Consider the following 11,376-nt stretch of genomic DNA (forward strand, 5'->3'; position numbering starts at 1 on the left):
CCTCCTCCCCTCTCCCACCTCCTCTCCTCTCCCCTCCACTCCTCTCCCACCTCCTCCCCTCTCCCACCTCCTCTCCTCTCCCCTACCCTCTTCTCCCACCTCCTCCCCTCTCCCCTCCACCCACCTCCTCCCCTCTCCCCTCCACTACCCGCCCACCTCCTCTCCTCCTCTCCCACCTCCGCTCCTCTCCCCCCAGTAGTACAGAGCGCCTGGTGGTGGTCGAGTCCAGCGGTAGCTCCGTTAGTTCCAGGCACCGACCAGCCTTCCTCTCCCAACTCTCTGGCCAGACCTTTTACAACAACGAGTATGGTCAGCTGTCAGAGGAGGGCAGGGTCCTGGACTTCTTCTCCTCCCCTGACGATACACGCTGCCTCTCCTCCTCTAACCTGTGATGTCATCATCATCATCGTCAAAGTGGGCTAGCCCCTCCCCCTCCGATGTCATTATTATAATCACAATGGGCTAGCCCCTCCCCCTCTAACCTGTGATGTCATGATCATCATCTCAGTGGGCTAGCCCCTCCCCCTCTAACCTGTGATGTCATCATTATCATCGTCAAAGTGGGCTAGCCCCTCCCCCTCCGATGTCATTATTATAATCACAATGGGCTAGCCCCTCCCCCTCTAACCTGTGATGTCATCGTTATCACCACAGTGGGCTAGCCCCTCCCCCTCCAACCAGTGATTGACTACAGTGGGTTCTAACAGTTTGGAGTCCTAACTGAATATTGCTGCTTCACTATTTTTCAAGAATTTAGCAATATTAATTTGGGATTCCAGTTTTGCTAGCCACAAGGGTTGGGAGTATGTTGTAGTATACTCAATTCCCTGTGTCCCTCCTTCCCCTCTTCATGGCCAACTGGCCCATACTGGACTGAGCTGTTTGTACCTGCAGTTCTCTATCCAACCACTGGGTGGCAGTAGTATGTCAAAACCAAAGTATTTTATATCTACCACAGTTCAGATTTTATACAGAGTAAGCTTCTTTTGTTTATTTGTACAAAAATATGAAAATAAAAAAAGGCAATATATCTTCTTTAGTCATGTCTCACATCTGTTATTTTGTTAATTATGATAATGGAAGAGTCCAAACTTTAAATTACAGTATGTGAGTCTGATCTGTTAGTACAACACCTCATGATTAGGTCACTGTAGAGTGAGGGGTGTTCAGAGAATGGACTGGATGTATGAATGAAGACCAGAGATGTAATATAGGAAGACCAGAGATGTAATATATGAAGACCAGAGATGTAATATATGAAGACCAGAGATGTAATATATGAAGACCAGAGATGTAATGTAGGAAGACCAGAGATGTAATATAGGAAGACCAGAGATGTAATATATGAAGACCAGAGATGTAATATAGGAAGACCAGAGATGTAATATATGCTGGTGACTAAATGTCTCTACTCCAGATGACTTAACTGGTTCAGACAGGTCTAGAATGTTCTGTATTGGAATCACAAATAGGCTCCCCATTGAGTGCACTACTTCTGACCAGGGCCCTAGGACTCTGGACAAAAGTAGTGCACTTCATAGGGAACAGAGTGCCAAGTGGGACAGAAGAAAGGTTTGGGGAGCATCCATCCACCTGACTGAAGGAGGGATGAGGGTGAAGGAGTCATCAACGATGGCGTTTTGACAAAGAGGACGGAGTAAAAGTCTCTTGACATAATGTACTTGTGGTCTCAGCTGAGGATAGATCAACGACATGTGGTCTCAGATATCTGCTAAACTATTACCGCCTTTATCAGCGATGGGCGTAGGACTGGTGACTAAGATGAGGTGACAGCGTAAAAACAACGGCCCAGACACAGCTAGCTACCTGTGGACTGAATCAGGGAGATGAAGTCAACATTGCTAGGTTAAACACACGTCAGCAGAGTGGAACTATAGAATTACAATGAGCTCCGGTTCCTATGGGTGGAATGTTCCCACTAAAGTATCAAACAAATACGTCTGTATAAAAAAAATAACTTTTTTATGAAACACGTTTTTCATTGGCTTGGAATATTCCAGGCCGATTGAGTAAGGACAGCGAGTAACTAGATCATCACAAAATCATTGTCTCTAAAGAAAACAGGAAATAGATTGAATAGTCTGAGGTCAGTGGTTGTCTGTTGTCATGAGGAAGTAGGAACTGGAACACCGTGGTTGCTAAGGTAACTTTACTGGTAGTACAACGGGTTGTTGCAGTGGATGACACGTCATCGCATTCTTTCATAACAGGAACATGTCTGACCTAGTCCAGAAATACCCGTTTTAACAAAGACTTCAGTGGCCTTCATCTTAGTTGGCATGGTAGCGATGAGCCCATTGATAAAGACCATCTTGACGGAATCCAAAATGGCACCCTATTCCCTGTGTAGTGCACTACTTTGAGGATAGCCCTATGGGCCCTGGTCTAAAAGTCATGCACTACATTGGAGATAGAAGGGGCTATATCCAAAATGGCACCCTATTCCCTGTGTAGTGCACTACTTTGAGGATAGCCCTATGGGCCCTGGTCTAAAAGTCATGCACTACATTGGAGATGGAAGGGGCTATATCCAAAATGGCACCCTAACTAAACAGTTCCCTCCCTTCCCACTGAAACCCTGTAACAAAGGTCAAACGGATAATACCGAATTGTTATCGATTTCAAAGCAAAAGAACACAACACATTTACATACAGACAGTGTAAAATATAAAGACAAAACTAAGAAAATACTATTCTTTTGGCAAAAATAAGACTTTGTAATGGAAATCCTTTCAAAAATAAGACTTTGTAATGGAAATCCTTTCAAAAATAAGACTTTGTAATGGAAATCCTTTCAAAAATAAGACTTTGTAATGAAAATCCTTTCAAAAATAAGACTTTGTAATGGAAATCCTTTCAAAAATAAGACTTTGTAATGGAAATCCTTTCAAAAATAAGACTTTGTAATGGAAATCCTTTCAAAAATAAGAATTTGTAATGAAAATCCTTTCAAAAATAAGACTTTGTAATGGAAATCCTTTCAAAAATAAGACTTTGTAATGAAAATCCTTTCAAAAATAAGACATCCGAATCGTTTAAAAATTCTCAGAAAGTTAAAAAAAAGAATAAAGTGGGTAAAAGCAAGAAGAATTTCATTCCAAAAGGATGAGACACAAGGACATTGAACAGATCGTACGGTCAGTCACAATGGATTCTGGGAAACATTCTATAAAAAGGGGCGGGCTAGAAAAGATTGACCACTGATTGTCAACGTTGTAACACCAACAGATTCAGCATTATGACAATCAGAAACCCCTGGTTCAGTCAGCGTTGAAACACCAACAGATTCAGCATTATGACAATCAGAAACCCCTGGTTCAGTCAGCGTTGTAATACCAACAGAACGCTGAAAAGACGTGACTTGTGTTTGTGAGACACGACATGGGCTTCACAAGACATAAAGGCACAACTTACGATCTTCCTACAGTCGACCGTCTCCATCCCGTTGTCGTACGGGGAAATGGAACGCCAGTCTCTATCTCAAGAGTATAACGTCTCCTTTCCTTAATCTGCTCTGACAGATGAAGGCATGTATGCCTCAGTGGGTAGAGCATGGCACTTGTAATGCCAGGATGGTGGGTTCGATTCCCGTTGGGGCCACACATAAACAAAATGTGTACCATGAATGCTTTGAAAAAGATCGTCAGCTAAATAGTATATTTCCAACTTCCGGCGCCGACCGAGATGGCCGCCTCGCTTCGCGTTCCTTGGAAAATATGCAGTATTTTGTTTTTTTATGTGTTATTTCTTACATTGGTACCCCAGGTGATCTTAGGTTTCATTACATACAGTCGGGAGGAACTACTGAATATACGATTAACGTCAACTAACCATCGTTCCTACCAGGAATATGACTTTCCCGAAACGGATCCAGTGTTTTGCCTTCCACCCAATACAATGGATCTGATCCCAGCCGGCGACCCTACGCGACGCCGTAAAAGGGGCAAACGTAGCGGTCTCCTGGTCAGGCTTCGGAGACGGGCACATCGCGCTCCACTCCCTAGCATACTACTCGCCAATGTCCAGTCTCTTGACAATAAGGTTGATGAAATCCGAGCACGGGTAACATTCCAGAGAGACATCAGGGATTGCAACGTGCTCTGCTTCACGGAAACATGGCTAACTCAAGAGACGCTAACGGAGTCGGTGCAGCCAGCTGGTTTCTTCACGCATCGCGCCGACAGAAACAAACATCTTTCTGGTAAGAAGAGGGGCGGGGGGGTATGCCTTATGATTAACGAGACGTGGTGTGATCATCATAACAACACACAGGAACTCAAGTCATTCTGTTCACCTGATCTAGAACTCCTCACAATCAAATGTCGACCGCATTATCTACCAAGGGAATTCTCTTCGATCATAATCACAGCCGTATATATTCCCCCCCAAGCAGACACATGATGGCCCTGAACGAACTCTATCTGACTCTTTGTAAACTGGAAACCACACACCCTGAGGCTGCATTCATCGTAGCTGGGGATTTTAACAAGGCTAATCTAAAAACAAAACTCCCTAAATTCTATCAGCACATCGATTGTCCTACCAGGGCTGGCAAAACTCTGGATCATTGTTATACTAACTTCCGCGACGCATATAAGGCCCTCCCCCGCCCTCCTTTTGGAAAAGCTGACCACGACTCCATTTTGTTGATTCCAGCCTACAAACAGAAACTAAAACAACAAGCTCCCGCACTCAGGTCTGTTCAACGCTGGTCCGACCAATCTGATTCCACGCTTCAAGACTGCTTCGATCACGCGGATTGGAATATGTTCCGCATTGCGTCCAACAACAACATTGAAGAATATGCTGATTCGGTGAGCGAGTTCATTAGGAAGTGCATTGACGATGTCGTACCCACAGCAACGATTAAAACATTCCCAAACCAGAAACCGTGGATTGACGGCAGCATTCGCGTGAAACTGAAAGCGCGAACCACTGCTTTTAACCAGGGCAAGGTTACCGGAAACATGACCGAATACACACAGTGTAGCTATTCTCTCCGCAAGGCTATCAAACAGGCTAAGTCACAGTACAGAGACAAACTAGAGTCGCAATTCAACAGCTCAGACACAAGAGGTATGTGGCAGGGTCTACAGTCTATCACGGATTACAAAAAGAAAACCAGCCCCGTAGCGGACCAGGATGTCTTGCTCCCAGACAGGCTAAATAACTTTTTTGCCCGCTTTGAGGACAATACAGTGCCACTGACACGGCCCGCTACCAAAACCTGCGGGCTCTCCTTCACTGCAGCCGAGGTGAGTAAAACATTTAAACGTGTTAACCCTCGCAAGGCTGCAGGCCCAGACGGCATTCCCAGCCGCGTCCTCAGAGCATGCGCAGACCAGCTGGCTGGTGTGTTTACGGACATATTCAATCAATCCTTATCCCAGTCTGCTGTTCCCACATGCTTCAAGAGGGCCACCATTGTTCCTGTTCCCAAGAAAGCTAAGGTAACTGAGCTAAACAACTACCGCCCCGTAGCACTCACTTCCGTCATCATGAAGTGCTTTGAGAGACTAGTCAAGGACCATATCACCTCCACCCTACCGGACACCCTAGACCCACTCCAATTTGCTTACCGACCCAATAGGTCCACAGACGACGCAATCGCAACCACACTGCACACTGCCCTAACCCATCTGGACAAGAGGAATACCTATGTGAGAATGCTGTTCATCGACTACAGCTCAGCATTTAACACCATAGTACCCTCCAAACTCGTCATCAAGCTCGAGACCCTGGGTCTCGACCCCGCCCTGTGCAACTGGGTGCTGGACTTCCTGACGGGCCGCCCCCAGGTGGTGAGTGTAGGTAACAACATCTCCACCCCGCTGATCCTCAACACTGGGGCCCCACAAGGGTGCGTTCTGAGCCCTCTCCTGTACTCCCTGTTCACCCACGACTGCGTGGCCATGCACGCCTCCAACTCAATCATCAAGTTTGCGGATGACACTACAGTGGTAGGCTTGATTACCAACAACGACGAGACGGCCTACAGGGAGGAGGTGAGGGCCCTCGGAGTGTGGTGTCAGGAAAATAACCTCACACTCAACGTCAACAAAACAAAGGAGATGATTGTGGACTTCAGGAAACAGCAGAGGGAGCACCCCCCTAGCCACATCGACGGGTCAGTAGTGGAGAAGGTGGAAAGTTTTAAGTTCCTCGGTGTACACATCACGGACAAACTGAATTGGTCCACCCACACAGACAGCGTTGTGAAGAAGGCGCAGCAGCGCCTCTTCAACCTCAGGAGGCTGAAAAAATTCGGCTTGTCACCAAAAGCACTCACAAACTTCTACAGATGCACAATCGAGAGCATCCTGTCGGGCTGTATCACCGCCTGGTACGGCAACTGCTCCGCCCACAACCGTAAGGCTCTCCAGAGGGTAGTGAGGTCTGCAGAACGCATCACCGGGGGCAAACTACCTGCCCTCCAGGACACCTACACCACCCGATGTCACAGGAAGGCCATAAAGATCATCAAGGACAACAACCACCCAAGCCACTGCCTGTTCACCCCGCTATCATCCAGAAGGCGAGGTCAGTACAGGTGCATCAAAGCAGGGACCGAGAGACTGAAAAACAGCTTCTATCTCAAGGCCATCAGACTGTTAAACAGCCATCACCAACATTTAGCGGCCGCTGCCAACATACTGACTCAACTCCAGCCACTTTAAAAATGGGAATTGATGGAAATTATGTAAAAATGTACCACTAGCCACTTTAAACAATGCCACTTAATATAATGTTTACATACCCTACATTACCCATCTCATATGTATATGTATATACTGTACTCTATATCATCTACTGCATCTTGCCATCTTTATGTAATACATGGACCACTAGCCACTTTAAACTATGCCACTTTATGTTTACATACCCTACATTACTCATCTCATAGGTATATACCGTACTCTATACCATCTACTGCACCTTGCCTATGCCGTTCTGTACCATCACTCATTCATATATCTTTATGTACATATTCTTTATCCCTTTACACTAGTGTGTATAAGGTAGCAGTTGTGGAATTGTTAGGTTAGATTACTTGTTGTTATTACTGCATTGTCGGGAACTAGAAGCACAAGCATTTCGCTACACTCGCATTAACATCTGCTAACCATGTGTATGTGACAAATACATTTGATTTGATTTTTGATTTGATATATATTGTTATTTTTATTCAAGCAGGTGAAGGAGAGGAAGCAGGTGAAGGAGAGGAAGCAGGTGAAGGAGAGGAAGCAGGTGAAGGAGAGGAAGCAGGTGAAGGAGAGGAAGCCTGTAGACTATTGAGATACACCCTTCTGATGTTATAAATACATTTTAATGGGGGGCGTAGTGATACGTAGTGATATGTCCTCAGGACAGCGTAGTGATATGTCCTCAGGACATCTTTCCTATCTGGATCTTCTTCCAGGCCTCGGAGGCGGTGAATATACAGGAGTCTATGATGCCTGCTACCGTGACCGTCCCCCCGATGATAGCACAGATCTGGGGAGGAGAGGGAGGACAGGTTAGGGTTAGGGTTGAAGTTAGCGGTTAGGGGTTAGTGGCTAGCGGTTAGGGGTTAGTGGCTAGGGGTTAGGGGTTAGTGGTTAGGGGTTAGTGGCTAGCGTTTAGGGGTTAGCGGTTAGGGGTTAGTGGTTAGGGGTTAGTGGCTAGAGGTTAGGGGTTAGGGGTTAGTGGCTAGCGGTTAGGGGTTAGTGGTTAGGGGTTAGTGGTTAGGGGTTAGTGGCTAGAGGTTAGGGGTTAGGGGTTAGTGGCTAGCGGTTAGGGGTTAGCTGTTAGGGGTTAGTGGCTAGCGGTTAGGGGTTAGCGGTTAGGGGTTAGCGGTTAGGGGTTAGTGGCTAGCGGTTAGGGGTTAGTGGCTAGAGGTTAGGGGTTAGCGGTTAGGGGTTAGCGGTTAGGGGTTAGTGGCTAGCGGTTAGGGGTTAGTGGCTAGAGGTTAGGGGTTAGCGGTTAGGGGTTAGCGGTTAGGGGTTAATGGCTAGCGGTTAGGGGTTAGTGGCTAGAGGTTAGGGGTTAGCTGTTAGGGTTTAGTGGCTAGCGGTTAGGGGTTAGTGGCTAGCGGTTAGGGGTTAGCGGTTAGGGTAACTTACCATAGTTATGACCCGGTAGAGGGGTTGTCTCTTCTCTGTGTACTTGACTGTGATTGGACTGAGGTCATAGCGGTACCAGATAGCTGGGATAATCCTTCCTGTGTGGCTATAGGCTACGTACTCCTGCAGGGGCGGGACAGAGAGAGAAGACATGTTATAGGCTACATACTCCTGCAGGGGCGGGACAAAGAGAGAAGACATGTTATAGGCTACGTACTCCTGCAGGGGCGGGACAGAGAGAGAAGACATGTTATAGGCTACATACTCCTGCAGGGGCGGGACAAAGAGAGTGAAGAGACATGTTTACTGGTTGGTTACAATATGTAATCTTACTATAGGCTACGTACTCCTACAGGGGCGGGACAGAGAGAGAGGAGACATGTTTACTGGTTGGTTACAATATGTAATGCTATTATAGGCTACGTACTCCTACAGGGGCGGGACAGAGAGAGAGGAGACATGTTTACTGGTTGGTTACAATATGTAATGTTATTATAGGCTACGTACTCCTACAGGGGCGGGACAAAGAGAGAGGAGACATGTTTACTGGTTGGTTACAATATGTAATGTTATTATAGGCTACGTACTCCTACAGGGGCGGGACAAAGAGAGAGGAGACATGTTTACTGGTTGGTTACAATATGTAATGTTATTATAGGCTACGTACTCCTACAGGGGCGGGACAAAGAGAGAGGAGACATGTTTACTGGTTGGTTACAATATGTAATGTTATTATAGGCTACGTACTCCTACAGGGGCGGGACAAAGAGAGAGAGGAGACATGTTTTTATCTTTGATTTGATTATTTTTAAACTGTTGTCGTCTTTGACTAAGTCTCTCTTGAAAAGTCCAGATAACTCCTAGATATTGTCGCTGTTCTCCATGTTGTAAACACACACACACACACACACACACACACACACACACACACACACACACACACACACACACACACACACACACACCACCTTAGAGGAGCATGGCATGAACACATCCCCACCAGACGTCAACCACAATGAGACTACACCAGGAACTATCTTCACTGGTCAGAGAACAGCTTCCACAAAGCTGTGAACCATCTGAGAGACAAAGCAAGGCCTTCTATGCCATCAAAAGGAACATACAATTCAACATACCAATTAGGATCTGGCTAAAAATACTTGAATCAGTTATAGAACCCGTTACCCTTTATGGTTGTGAGGTCTGGGGTCCGCTCACCAACCAAGAATTCACAAAATGGGACAAACACCACATTTTGAAAAAATATCCTCTGTTTACAATGTAAAACACCAAATAATGCATGCAGAGCAGAATTAGGCCGATACCCACTAATTATCAAAATCCAGAAAAGAGCCGTTAAATTCTACAACCACCTAAAAGGAAGCGATTCCCAAACCTTCCATAACAAAGCCATCACCTACAGAGAGATGAACCTGGAGAAGAGTCCCCTAAGCAAGCTGGTCCTGGGGCTCTGTTCACAAACACAAACACACCCCACAGAGCCCCAGGACAACAGCACAATTAGACCCAACCAAATCACGAGAAAACAAAAAGATAATTACTTGACACATTGGAAAGAATTAACAAAAAAACAGAGCAAACTAGAATGCTATTTGGCCCTAAACAGAGAGTATACAGTGGCAGAATACCTGACCATTGTGACTGACCCAAACTTAAGGAAAGCTTTGACTATGTACAGACTCAGTGAGCATAGCCTTGCTATTGAGAAAGGCCGCCGTAGGCAGACATGGCTCTCAAGAGAAGACAGGCTATGTGCTCACTGCCCACAAAATGAGGTGGAAACTGAGCTGCACTTCCTAACCTCCTGCCAAATGTATGACCATATTAGAGACACATTTTTCCCTCAGATTACACAGATACAAAAAGAATTCAAAAACAAATCCAATCTTGATAAACTCCCCTATTGGGTGAAATACCACAGTGTGACATCACAGCAGCAAGATTTGTGACCTGTTACACAAGAAAAGGGCAACCAGTGAAGAACAAACACCACTGTAAATACAACCCATATTTATGTTTATTTATTTTTCCTTTTGTATTTTAACCATTTGCACATCGTTACAACACCGTATATAGACATAAAATGACAAAATGACATTTGAAATGTCTTTATTCCTTTGGAACTTCTGTGAGTGTGATGTTTACTGTAATTTACAGGAAGGGGCTGAACCCGTGTGTTGAGGGTCAGCGATGTGGACCTGTGGCATATCTCCAAACACCCGTGTGTTGAGGGTCAGCGATGTGGACCTGTGGCACATCTCCAAACACCCGTGTGTTGAGGGTCAGCGATGTGGACCTGTGGCACATCTCCAAACACCCGTGTGTTGAGGGTCAGCGATGTGGACCTGTGGCACATCTCCAAACACCCGTGTGTTGAGGGTCAGCGATGTGGACCTGTGGCACATCTCCAAACACCCGTGTGTTGAGGGTCAGCGATGTGGACCTGTGGCACATCTCCAAACACCCGTGCACATTTTTTGTTTTTTGCCTTTTGCACTACACCGCTGATTCAAATGATCAAGTCATCATCAAGCTTCAAGTGGTATTTCTGTCGACATGATCTTCTATTGTTTGTCCTCATGTGTCTGTTTTCCAGCATAAAGTCTAATAATGTGTAGCCACTTAATGTGAGACCACACACACACAATACCAGTCTCTTCTTCGCAGTCCCGTCATTGCCACCTCACCCGCTCTTCAGATAACATTCAGGCCGACTGGACACTATTATATAATTGTGATGAACTGAGAATATTCGCACGGTAATTCATGAATCATATGTTGTCTGCCTTTGTTGTTACCTCTTTCCCTTTCTGTCTTCTTCTCTCCCCACCTTCGTCTTTCTTCCTCGTTTTATAATGCACACCAGATGTGCATTGAAGTACAGATGGAACTCGCATTTATAATATAATATTACAATTATCCTAGTTATAATGCATGTATTATGTATGAACGTCTTTCAATAAAAAGCGTTTCACTGGGTGAAATTAAGTCTCTCACTGAAATCCTGTGTCCTAATTAATGCAGATGAAGGGAGTTAGATATGCATAGTTTTTCCCCCTGTATGTATGAATTACAAATTCCGTTTCTAGCCTATTAGTTACAATGTGTAACCATTGATGTCCCAGGAGCAAGATTGGTAAACTGTTGGAAGTGTGTAATTGTGAAACAAGCAGACACATTATCATTCAAAGACTGGAGTTTGTTACTCCTGGTATTGGATATGACTGAAGAA

General features: G+C 45.5%; 1 protein-coding gene across 2 annotated transcripts in view; it reads left to right on the plus strand.

The window, feature by feature from the left end:
• The window catches only part of flt4 (fms related receptor tyrosine kinase 4), a 185,904-nt gene extending 184,874 nt beyond the window's left edge, over positions 1–1,030 (plus strand). The window contains exon 30 of one of the 2 annotated variants that reach the window (XM_055888029.1): positions 197–1,030. In XM_055888029.1, coding sequence (XP_055744004.1) covers positions 197–392 — 196 coding nt within the window. In that variant the 3' untranslated portion in view covers positions 393–1,030. The remainder of the gene's footprint in view (positions 1–196) is intronic. The other variant, XM_055888030.1, reaches the window with a different exon arrangement.
• Positions 1,031–11,376: the final 10,346 nt, after the last annotated feature.

This window comes from Salvelinus fontinalis, chromosome 29 (assembly GCF_029448725.1).
Source record: "Salvelinus fontinalis isolate EN_2023a chromosome 29, ASM2944872v1, whole genome shotgun sequence".
Lineage (NCBI taxonomy): Eukaryota > Metazoa > Chordata > Actinopteri > Salmoniformes > Salmonidae > Salvelinus > Salvelinus fontinalis.